The following is a 13,029-nucleotide window of genomic DNA, read 5'->3' as shown; positions in this document are numbered from 1 at the left end:
CCAGGCAGAGGTGAGAACTATACCATTTACATTCACAATGCAAAGCCTTTCTGAGGGGATGGGGGGGGAGGGAGAAGAGAGAGAGAGAGAGAGAAGCTTGTAACATCACTCAACTGTCAGCTAGAGATACTTATTAACTCAAGGAAGAGTGATGGCTTGTTCCAGATGCTTACATAAACACAGAGAGAAGCGCCCTGCAGAATGCAAATCCAAGCATCCATAGGGAGTATAAACTACATCACAATAACTACCTTTAAAGGGTTGGGTTCCAAACCCCACACAGCCTCCCCTTCACCACACACACACCCCCCAATATGGAACTGAAGCACTAGGAAGTTAGGTTGTGCGCAGCTGAGCAGCCAGCTGCAGCTTCCCATCCTGGGAATTTTCCGCCAGCCCAATCCGCATCATAGTTTGGAGCAGCCTCAGGGCTGCTCTAAGCTACACTAGCTAGTTATGGCCCTTAAGGCCCAGCCCACCAGCCAGGGATCATCAAAACTCAGCAGCTATGCCCCTTTCTCCTGGCCACGTTCATAAACAATGGAGGGGGTCTGAAAGTGGAGGCTGCTACACCAGCTGGGGACTCCCGCATGCTAAGGGAATCCCCAGCCAAACAGAGCCCCTGGCCTTACAACTGCCTGATGTCAATTGCAAGTGTGGGGGAGAATCTGGCCTGATTAGATTTGCTCGTAAAATACTGTTCCTTCCCCAGCACTCCGCAGTCCCTCAGCGCCTCACCCACCTCCTTCCCCACAACTCAACACTGAGCGTCTCAGGAAATGCAATTTAAAGCCACCCCTGCTGCCCCCAGAACTGCACAGCTGAGGAGTAGCCCATGCCTCTCCCTAGCCGTGATTTGGTGCTATTGACTCTCCCATGTGGGGTGGGCCATTTTAAGCAGGACTTGGCCAGTTATTGTTGTATTGTGTTGAACAGCATGAATGAGCCCAGAAACGACTGATGGCGTATGTTGTACAAAGCCTGGCTTGGACTCTGGCAACTGGCATGGCTGGGACTCCGTTTCCCCACCTGTAACCTGGGGATAAGGCTCCCTTTCCTCACAGACACATTGTGCAGATCATGGGCAGGATGTTCGCAGTGCCCTACAGACGTGCAGAGAACTACCTCAACCTCCACTGAGCGCCACAGGATCTCACGCCACCCCCAGCACACAGAGAGGAGTCCCACACGCTAGCCGAGCGCTGGAAAACCTACTCTAGAAACGCCGCTAGCCGTATGTTTTACTGCTCTAAGGTGGGACATGCCTCCGTGCCCAGCAGAGACAGGGCTTTCTGAAGGGAATGATTTGGGGATCTTAGTAACGGGCAAGACACTCAATTACCTTTTTATACTAAAGGACAACAAAGCGGTGCGAGAGCTCAGCAGCCCGCGACTCCCTGTGCACGACTGTTCATCCCAGGCAAAGGGAATATGCTTTCGCAATGCGAGGCCCTGAGCTGGAGCCCCTTCCTCCTCCCGCAGCAGCGATGTCCCCAGTGTTGTCCATACACATCACTAGAGAGGAGATTTCAATCTCCCAGCGGGGTTTAGCACTGGGGAGACGTGCCAGACTGAGAGTCCCAAACACAACAAAGAGGATAAATGGGAACCTAAGGCAGCATCCAGGAGAACATCCTCAGCAACGCGCCTCCCTCCAGAACAACTGGGGCTGGCTTCAACGTGAGCTAGAAGCACCGGGGAAGCGATATGGGACATGGAGCTGAATGAGCACATTGTTTCCTTAAAAAGGAGTATTGTTTGACCTGACGGTCATATCAGGTGCCTGGATTTCACGCCCCCGTCTCCCCTGGGACCCCAGCCATCTGTGCATCAGCACCCCTTCATCTCCAGCCCAATTTCTTCAGTTAAGCCACAAGCCAGTGATGGGTGAAAAGTGGTTCCAGGGGGGTGAAAAAACAGAGGGATGCTACTGAGTGAATCCAGCAGGAGGAAGAGGTTAGTTCTAAAGGGTGAACCCTCTGCTTAGGCACAAACAACCCCAGAATCCACAGTGAGGGGGAGAAGGAATTGGGACAAAGGATGAGAGAGAAGTGGGAGCTGGCTAAAAAAGTCACACCATTAAAAGATATTGCTTGAGAGCATGTTGGGAATCTCTTTGCAATTCATAGCAGGCGCTGAGATACTGTGGTGATGAGGCCCTTGGATACTACACCCCTTGGGAAGCTCCTCCTTGGGAGCAAAGCTCTCTGTGAGGAGGAGACACTATGGGGAGTGACTGTTACACAGCACAGTGGCACTGAACTCCCAGCCAGAGAAGCCAGTCCAGGATCCTGTTCTCATCAGTACTGGTCTGTTGGCAGATCTGTGTTGTAATTCTTCATTTTGCAAGGACTATAAGTAGTGAGCTGATGGAGAGAGCTACACTTTCTTCAGGCAGTGCTGGAAGCCCCAATCCTTGGGACATGGACAAAGCCCTAGTGAATAGGGACCCGTCCTGCATTGGCAGAGAAGCCTGGGCTATACAGCTTGTGCGCTGGTATAACTATGTTGGTCAAAAGGGGGTTGTACAGTTTGAACGATACCTTCCAAATGATAACAAGGTCTAAGTAAAGTAGGTCTCTTCCCCACTCCCAATTTAAAAGGGTTTGAGGGTCTGGAATGCAATGAGGTTGTTTATCGGCACCTGATCCCTTGACAAACCCTGTAAATATCAGCTAGCACCTTTAATATAATAGGCACACATGGGCCTCCTTGTTTTCCCTGTCTAAAGGAATGGATGACTCCGCGCTGGCAGGAACAGAGCAGTTAGTACCAGGCACCATCCTGATGGATCAGCTTATTTAATGCAATTATGTCCAGTACGAGGCTGGCCAGCACTGCCTGTACATTACAGATCATTTTAATTTACTGCATGTGAGGAAGGGGCCAGCATTTCAACAGGGCCTTTCTTTCATCTCATTTGCTTCACGATCACGAAACTGGGCGTTCCTCCAGACCAAGCAACATCTAACTTAGGGCTATGTTACACAGACCTACCCCCGACCTAGGCTGGAATGGAAGCCAGTCAAGACAGGCACACCCACCCCACCCACCCCATACCTGTAAAGTTCTATGCACACCTGTGCCATGTAATTCCTCCTGTCCTGCAGACCCAGGATCCACTACACTTTGATAAACAACGGAAAGCCACTGATTCCCCAGTGATCAGTGAGCTCCCAAGGAGCCAGGGAATGGCAAAGGCCTTTGGCAGGGGCACATTCAGTGTGCCATGCAACCTTTCATAATCTTTGGACTGACTGGAAGACTCGCAGACTTCCCCAGCCCGACTCATAACCCTACAACTGTTTCACCCAGGCCTGGAGCTTTGCAGTCTGGGCACAGCTGAAGAGCTGTGTACACAGCCACTCTCGATGAAGCTGGGAGTGGCTACCCAGAGGCAGGAGATAAGTTGGCCCACTGTGTATGGCACAGTTACTTTTCACAAGAACAAGCTGGTAGGATCAGCTTCCCTCTCCTGCAATGGTTGGATTAAGCTCCATTTTTAAAAGACAAGACAAACCAAACTATGATACGCACATAAGAACTGGCAGAGCAGATCAGACCAGAGACCTACTCCAGCAGTAGGGACCAGGGCCGGACACTTCAAAGGAAGATTCAATAAACCGAACAATGGACAGTTATGGAACAGCCTGCCAGTGAGACAGAAATGTCTTCCAATCCCCCGGCGTATGCCCTGATGCATACGGGTTTATGTCCCAGACAAAAGGTGTAACTGTGGATGTCACCACCAGTCCTTCGGCAGATAACCTGGGGTGAACAGTTTAGTCACAAGCTTTCGCACTATCCAGTTAATTTGAGGCCCCAGCCCCTTGTCACACCTCACAAAGAAGGCTCCCTTTGTACTGCGAGAGCTGCATACATTTCACGCAGCTTGAGTATTGATTGCGAGTCAACCTTGCAACTTCTCCAGTGGTTTCTCTTTTTGACAGGCCCATCCAAGCATCAGAGAGTGTGACATTAACTAATGCATCTCAACTGACAGCAAAGCCAGAGGTCACAGATGGCAAACAGAACTTGACTGGCACCAGCGAGTGGCTCCAGCAGCAAGAGACAGGTAAGGCTCCCTCTTAGGTCTCTGTTAAGACAAGCCAGCGCTTCACTGTCAGACCCCAAGGGAAGGTGGACAGTCGGCTGGAAGAACAAAGGGGTGGACATGATCATGGAGGAAGGGAATTACCTTGGAAACACAAAAGCTCTAACGATGCAGATCACATCAAAATGGCTATATCTATTTCATTCAAGAGGAAAGATTTCCATCTCCATTCTAGGAATTTCCCTGTGGTTGGGCAGAGGAAACGTGAGCTAATGTGCCACTACAAGTGAGTTCTATGAGCCTTCCTTGGCACCACAGTACACTTGGTTGGGCTCCCTCTTTTCAACAGATACAGATGTAATGGGCCAAGTTTCTCTCTGGAGTAGCTCCACTGCTGTCAGTGGAGTTAAACTAGAGAGACTTTGATCCAAAAACAAGCTGATCTGTGAAAGTAATTTCATCACACAAGAGACGAGGGGCAGCTGCAGAGCTGTTACGAGAACCCAAAAGCTGTGGCTTTGCTAAGTTTGTCCTTGTAGATGAAATAATTCTAGCAAACCTAGCCAAAGCCTGTATATTACCTGAACAGAGATCACTAACATTGTGATATCAAAGTCACAGTTCACAGTCAAGACCTTACAGCTAAATTACTTGGAAACATGTCAGTATCGTCGACTTGTAATGGTCCATGGGGAGTGGACATCCAACTGATGCATTCATTTAGAATGCCCCTGCTCAAAATTGGGTCACCCCTGCTGCTGCTGGACCACCACCATCTCTATGCAACAGGTTTAAATGGAACATCCCCATGGATGGAACGTCTGGCTGTTGGTTACATCCAGCCATACAGAGCTAGCACACTTCCTGGATGGACCTGTTGCATCCTGGAATTCAGAATGAAAGAGAAATCAGAATGTCTCTCTTTGGCTCACTATCACCACACAGGTTTGAAGGGAACATGGCATCAGTAGATTACATTGGGGAAGGAGGAGACTGAGGTTGTTAACATGCCACCCCACCTACACACCTTTCGGTGCGGGGGAAAAAAGAGGGGCACAGAGTAATGTACTGATCATTCATTCACCTGTGGCTGTGAAACTGAACATCCAACTCTCCAAGACACTGAGTGCCAAACTCAGCTGTGGTACAATGACGCATAATTCCCGTTCAAAGGGAGCTGCATGGATCCCATGAAGAACCCCTTTCCCGTATTCTCTGTCACCAAGAGATCCTCCAGAGTCACGGAGGAATGAAAAACATGAGCGCTCCCATTTCCTCTAAAGGCAGCAGCGCTGTGCAAGTCAGAGATGGATCAAGGAGGGCATGGAAAGAACCAGCTTGGGGGTTGTAACCAGGCAGCACTTTCAGGCTCTGAAGTCACATTTCTGTGGTCATTACTTCAGTGGAGAGAGCCCCACTCCTGTTCCCGTTTTGGAACATTTCAGTGTGTTTACACGTCCTTGCATCCCTCTCACCCGATTATCGGCAGATTGTGAATTTAGATAATTAGCGGGGGAAACCTTGTACTTGGAACATAGGCACTGACTGCATGGGCGTTCCGGGGCTCAAGCACCCATGGAAAAAAAAATAGTGGGTGCTCAGCACCCAGGAGCCAGAGCGTGAGTGTGGAATGTGATGACGGAGTTTGTTTATAAACAGAGGCAGGGTGATTAAGATAACAAAAGGCTTGTCATTAAACTAAATTAAGGATCGTTAGATGATCCTGAAAGCATTGCCAGGCACTCCAGTTAAAAGATGGGAAACAAACGGTAGGAATAAATGGTCCATTTTCAAAATGAAGAGAGGTAAATAGTTGTGTCCCCCAGGGGCTTGTACTGGACCTGTGCTGTTCAACCTATTCATAAATAATCTGCAAAAAGAGCAGTGAGGTGGCAACCTTTGCAGAGGATACAAAAGTACTCAATATTTTGCAGTCAGCTTTGGACTTAATGTTACAAAGGGATCTCACAAAACTGGGTGAGTTGGCAACAAAATGGCAGGTGAAATTCAACGTTAAATGCAAAGTAATGCACATGGCAAAATATAATCCCAACTATATATACAAAATGAGGGTGCCTAAATTAGCTGTTACCCATCAAGAAAGAGATCTTGGAGTCATTTGCAGTACTGCAAATTTATATGAATCCTTCTCACGGTACCTGTATCATCCTGAACTCATTCTCACGCTTCAGAAGATCTCCAGTCACCAATGGGACAGGCACAACTGAATAACCTAACTATCCTTAATGTCCATCAGAACAATCCCAGGGAACTAGATGTAAAAAAGATTGCTGACAGTTTCATCCAGAAAGCTACAATGAGGCATAAAGTCTTTAAACAGGGACGTTAGTGAAGACAGCTTGTAGGGGATTGCAATGATTTTAATATACTGTAATTCATGATGATGTAATTATGTAGTTCACAACAATTTAATTATTAAAATAGTAAAGATACCAATGACAGACATTCAATAACTAGAATATGAAAGAAGTGTATAAATAGGTTGAAAATAGCCTTCCCCAAAAACTGGCAGAGTGCCCCCTCTCCCCCCACCGCCATCCCTCTTCAGAAGCACCCACCAGCAAAACCAAAAGTCAGCGCCCATGACTTGGAGGTCCTGCAGTGTATCAAACATACAGACTCCTGATTGCTCAGACACAAAGAGTTGAGTGAAGAGCTCTGCAGTGACCCTTTCTGCCCCCAGGGGCAGTGCTAAACCTCAAGCTACATAGGCCACCGTGTGACAGATCCCCCAAAAGGGGTAAAGAGGGAGCTCTCTTGCCTGGCGAGGAAATCCCAAACTAAAGTCTGGCTCAGCCCAGATCCAAGCCATAGTCTAGAACCAGGACAGAGTCTTGCCATCAGCATCCCGATGCAGTTCAGCACAGGAAGGTCCCACAGCAGCCAGGGGGCCACAGTCAATCCCAGGGGGTGCTCACAGCTATGGGTGCTGTGCCTAGACACTCCCCTCAGCTCTGCACCCAGCTGTCCCCCCACCCCTGCGGGCAGAAAAGCGATCACCACTCACTGCCCTGAGTCCCCGGGAACTTTAAAGGGCCGAGCAGGACATGCCAGGCGAGGCACGTCTCAAAGCAGGGCTGCAACCTGCCATCTGCAATTGCATCAGACAGCGACACAGCTGCCAAACCTCGGTCACCAGCCCCACATACACGAGCGGGGAGCAGCGCTGCCGTAGGAACCCGACGCTCCCCGGGAGGGAGGGAGCGAGGGCTGCCCAGCTCCTCAGGCAGAGCCGAGCGCGGCTGTCAGGCTCGGAGCCGCGCACACAGCGGGCCAAAGTTCAGGGCACCGACACGACTCTCCGGGCAGCCCAGGAGACCTGCCAGCGGGACTGAGACCTCCGGGTGCCGAACAGGGCAACTCGCGGGGCTGGGCGCCTGTCTCCCCGCCGGGCAGCAGCAGAGGGGAAGCTCCGGGGAGGGGGGGGATTTGTTGCACCCAGGCGGCCGCTCCTGAGCCACGCGAGGCGCTGCCCCCACCCCCGGGTGCAGCGAGCGCCCGGCCGGGGGCGGGACCCGCGCCCCGGCGGCCCCCGCCCAGCACTCACCTGCCAGGATCGCCTTGCCGGGGTGGGTGAGCTTCGCGCGGCCGGCCGGGGCGGCGGCCGCCAGGCGGCGGGGGCTGGGGAAGGGGCTGGCGAACGCGGGCCGGGCGGACATGACTGCGGCGGGCGGGGAGAGGCCGGCGGACTGGCCCCGTTTAAGCGGTGCGGGGCGCGGGGCGGGTCCCCGGGCAGGGGGCGGGCAGCAGGGCGCGGCGCCCCGCGGACGCCCGGGCTGGCAACGCGCTGGAGCGGCGGTCGGCAGCCGGTCCCCGCCCGCAGCAGGGGTGGGGCCGGCGGCGTCACATCCTCGGGAACACGCGGGGCGGGGGCAGCCCGCGGGGGCGGGACACAGGCTGCGGCTCCGCTGCCCGCTCCTCGCCCGCCGGGAGACGTGGGGGGCAGGGTCTGTGCAGGGGAAAGGAAGCGGGTCCCCCCCAGCAGAGCAGGGCTGCTGTGAAATCCTTCCGGGGGGCTCCGCTCGGCCCCTGCCCTGGTGCAGCCTCAGCTCCAGCAGCCCAGCGCTCCCCTCACTCCGCCAGCCCCAGGGCTCAAGCAGCTTTTTACTTTCATAACTGAGGAAGCTAGTCCAGAGGTGCCAGGGGAGGAACCGCCCAGCCTAGGGGTGCCGGGGTCAGGAACGGCCCAGCCCCGGGGTGCCGGGACTCGGCAAGCCCTGGCCCAAATTAAGCTCCGGGCTGGCTCAGCACTCGCTGCTTCCCAACTGTGGATTCACATGTGGGGAGTGGTGGGGATGAACCCCCGAAAACACAATCACTGCCCTCAGGGAAGCAGCCATGAGCCCGGTAACATCCCTGCACTAACAGGAGGGTAGTATGGCCCAGTAGATGGACTTAAGAATCCCTGGGTCTGCTACTTAGCAAGTCCCTTTATCCCCCCATTTCTCCAGCTAGGAAATGTGGATAATGACAGCAACTTCCAGTGTAAAGCACTGTAAATGATTATTAGAAATAGACACCTAGGGCAGGCTGATCCAGGCTTTTGCAACTTTATTAAGATGCCAGCTGCCAAGGACAATAGATGAGACAGCATTTTGAGGGCATCTGCGGCCATGTCACTGGTGCATGAAGTTGTTTGGTAATCGCAAGGCAGGCATCTTATCTATAATTGATTTATATTGCAACTTTCATCCCAAAGAACATGGTTCAAGTTAAGTACCGCCATAAGTAGCTGGAGGATTAGGACATTGGAGATGTGTACAGCTACCTCATACACACATACCCTGCCTCTGCAGGGGAGCGGGTTATCTTCCTCTCTCTAACCTTTTCTACCAGTATGTTACCACCTGCATTTATGGAAGTCAGAGCAGTTTAATTCTAGGTCCGGGTTGTTATTAAGCCATTCAACTTAGCTCATGGGGTTTAATGTCAGCACTAGAGCTCCTTGATGAAAACTGCACTGAGTTATATTTGTCCATAAATTATACAAAAGAGGCACCTGCAAGGATTTAGTCTTTTTTTCCCCATCAGTTGTTTTTCTGACTGCTACTTGTAAACAACCTCATCAAAGCTTAAAAATTAAGTCCTGGTCCCTAGTGACTGTTCATGCCTGGCTGTTGGCGAGGTCACTTGCTTTACCCAATCCTCAGTACACACCAACTCTTCATTAAGCAATATATTAGCTTTTTTAGGTCCTAACTCAGCAAGTCCGTTAAGCAACATGCATGATCTCACACTTATTCAGCAAAGTACTTAAGTGCACTCTTAACCTAACGTGCATACTTAAATCCCATTTACCTCACTGGGATATAAACAGGTGCTTGACTTTTAAACATGTGCTGAACTCCTTTCCTGTTCAGCAAAGTAATGAAGCACAAGCACAGATTAGAAGTTGTTACACAAGTTGCCCTCCAAGAAATCATTATACCCATCACCAGGAAGAGACCAGAGGGAAAAAAAGAGTACGCTGTAGAGAACAGCTGACCTTTGTACGAGTGGCTGTAGAATGAGATGTTTAAAATCCATAGGTGGTTTTTACATACAAGTTTCTGCTGCCAGCTGAAGCCTACAGGAGTATTACCCTGGGCTGGTACATGGGCAAAATTAAAGATAAAAAGAAGAGTTAACTTTAAGAGGTAGAATTTTAAGTCCTGTCCCTTCTTTTTGTCAGTCCAACAATTTCTATGGAAGCAAACTATCTGGCAAAACCAGAGTCCATTTCCATTACTGATGGCGGGTTCTTGCCTCTGCTGTCATGGAAACAAATGCCCAATTACCATACTTGTGACAGTACTAGAATAACTTTAACCGTTTCCTTCCTTTTTTTGTCCCCTTGATCCTGGGAACCAAAATGGCAGCAATATATCACCGTGAGGACTCTGATCTCGAGGACTGAGTGGGAACTGAAACCTGCAAGGGCTGGTTGACAAGCATTGGCTATAGACCCCCAACACCTCAAGTCTGGGGCCATTCAGATGGAAAGAGGTTTTTCCACTCCTACTCTTACCCTATAAAGGTCTTTAAAAAGTAAAATGATCATGTTGTTTGATAAGCTGACAACATGTCTGCCTCTGTGTTAGACGCACAGTGAAGGCAATCCCAACCCTGAAGAATTTACAGTCTAAAGACGGTCCCAAAACACAGGATGCAGTGACTCCAAGCAACAAGTGAATGGGGATTTTACATTATTAATATTACTGCTGACACCTCCTGCAGGCAATGAACCTAGTTTTCAGCTAGAAACAGTATGTCCAATGGTGAACCACCTACAGAATGTCAACCACCTACAGAAACCTGTAGGTGGTTGAAGTATTGCACCAAAAGTATGCCGATCGCCTTATCACACACCTACACACATTCTAGCACAGCTACTTTAATTATGTAGCAATCTGAAAAGTCTGAAGCACTACCTAAATAGTACAATTGGTCAAGATATGCTACCCAGAAATTTACCATTACAAGCTCCTCCAACCTGCTACAAAAATACACCAGTTTATTCTGTGATGAGGAGCCAGTGAGCTCTATTTCCTTTCTCCAGCAGTGACAGTTCACCAGTATTCCAACAGGCTCCTTACATCAAGTCTATAGTCTGCTATGCATGATCATGCAGACTGAAGATGAAGAGATGTCATGTTAAGGCTCTTGAGTCAGTGCATGTAGTCAGCTTGGGTGTTTCCTGGAACCAGTAGGATTCTGAGGACACTATTCTACAGTGTCTCACAGGGCCCCAGTTTGAGCAGCATTTGCAAACAAGAGTCCATTGTGAGGCAACATTAAGTCTGAAAGGATTTCCCTTCCCACACTACCTGGTATGTTGTGGCCCTCTGGTGCTTGTAACCTTCAAGTGGGGGTAGAACTCGGCTTCGGATCCAAAAGGCACAGGCCCCCTAGCAACAGAGCTAGAATAAAGGTCTTACCATCTTTACGCTTAAGCAAGCCTGACTCTCCATCCAGGAGAAGACAATTGTGACACATGTGCTAGATAGGACATTACAAGTTATCACCACTCCACCTGAGCATGGTAAGTGCATTCTCCATGGCATGATTTATGTTGTTGCTTTAAAAAAAAAAGTTGAAGTTGACAAACCCAGGATTGAACTTACCCTAAGTGTGTCCATTTGTACCATCTGACTCAGAAGAGGGGTGGGGTGGGGTGGGGAATCTCTTGCAAAACGACAGCATTCTAAAAGATTAAAAACCCTCAAGTTCTCAGATGGGCAACTCCTCCCACATACTCCCCCAATCCAGTATCTTGGATTTCTTTTCAATCATACATTGTAATGCTTCAGAACCTTGCCACTGGGCTAACGTACATGCCAGAGGCTCCGCTAGTCCTTTCTGGTTGCCCTTTTTCCACAAAGGTTACAAATTCTGCCTTACGATAAGAGATTTTAAATCTTTATCATCAGAGGGGTAGCCGTGTTAGTCTGGATTTGTAAAAGCAGCAGAGTCCTGTGGCTCCTTATAGACTAACAGATGTATTGGAGCATGAGCTTTCGTAGGTGAATACCCACTTCGTCGTTTTGTGGACTCTTCATTAAGAGTCCACAAAACATTTCTCAGCTGGGTCAATGAAACACGACAGGAGGTTTGATAGATAAAACTTAGAATTTAAAAATGGAATGGGAACATTTCTAGTGGTAGAAGGCTTTTGAAAAAAGGCACTATATTTTACAAAACTAATTCTAGGTCAACTGGTTTAAGCATCTGTTTAAGAGCAGAGTAGGCCATGAATGCATGCAAACCTGATTTTCAGGAATTCCAAGTACCAACAATGCCAAAAGAAGTTAATGCATCTTTATACCTTGGGGAAGGGCAGGGCAGGGCAGTTGATACAGTGCCTTTAAATTGCCAATTTAAGTTAAGGAAGCTTTCTTCTGCTCTATTCCTTGCAATTGCCCAATACTTCAAAGGTCTTTGCTCTTAAAGGTGAAGTGTTCAGTACTTTAAATGGGTCAGAATATCTCATTCCAGTTGTAATCTCACTAAGATTTTGGTACAGTTTTTCCTAACGCCTCAATTTTATTAATTCTCTTGGGCACCAAGAGATTATCTTCCACCAACCCTGATCAAAAGCTAAACACGGGATGCAGCACTGATCAGTTTGAACTTGACTGATAACAGATCCCTTCAGTTTAAAGGGCAAGCTCCTAAGCCTGACTACATCATGAGCTAAGGGTGTGATTCCTCAGCTCATGTACACATGAGAGCTAAGGCAAGTATGGATAGCCATGTAACTGCAGTCACATGGGCAGCAGCAGCGAGGTTTAGCTGTGCTAAGTACAAACACTCCTGAAATGAGAGGATATGTACTCAGTCCAGCTAAGCTGTGCCACCACTGTGACTGAAAATGCTATCATGGCTACACCACTATGTTACATCACTATTTATACTTGTGCTGGTTCTCCTTGAGCTATTGCAGGTAAGAGTCTGTGAGCTGGGCAAATCACACCCCTAGTTCATAGTATAGACGTAGCCTCCCACTAGGAGGTTCAACAGGTAGGAGTTCAAATCAGATTTTACTGTTATGGTAGTCTGCATTTCATATTTGGGGAAAGGATATGCCAGGAGAAAAAGTCATGCTCCTACTTCTGGCCTTTTTTACTAAGATTTAGCCCTTTCCACCTTCCTCTTCCTCCCTCCCTGGGAAAAAAAAAAAAAAAAGGTAAAGTGTCCACTTTAGGCTCCAAATTCATGTTTGTTAAAGAAACAAGGTTTTACAGATGTTTCCATGTTTTGGCTGTTTGTAAAAAATCCAATTAAAACTTTTGTTTGGATTTAAACATTCCCAATGCAGAGTTTTACAACCCAAAGCACCTCACCTACCTGCTAGTCTGAGAATGATAGTGAAACTGACTAGAAACAGAAGTGAAACTAAAGGGGCTGTTTCTTCACCCATTTTGAATTTAATCATCAGAACTTTAAAAAAGAACAGCTAAGATGTTAAAAAAAAA

At 48.9% G+C, this 13,029-nt stretch overlaps 1 protein-coding gene across 1 annotated transcript in view; it reads right to left on the bottom strand.

Moving 5' to 3' along the window:
* The window catches only part of SLC25A1 (solute carrier family 25 member 1), a 40,733-nt gene extending 32,959 nt beyond the window's left edge, over positions 1-7,774 (bottom strand). The window contains exon 1 of the mRNA XM_039505723.1: positions 7,623-7,774. Coding sequence (XP_039361657.1) covers positions 7,623-7,734 — 112 coding nt within the window. The 5' untranslated portion in view covers positions 7,735-7,774. The remainder of the gene's footprint in view (positions 1-7,622) is intronic.
* Between the last annotated feature and the right edge of the window lie 5,255 nt (positions 7,775-13,029).

This window comes from Mauremys reevesii, linkage group 18 (assembly GCF_016161935.1).
Source record: "Mauremys reevesii isolate NIE-2019 linkage group 18, ASM1616193v1, whole genome shotgun sequence".
Lineage (NCBI taxonomy): Eukaryota > Metazoa > Chordata > Testudines > Geoemydidae > Mauremys > Mauremys reevesii.
This window is presented reverse-complemented; position numbering and strand designations above follow the sequence as displayed.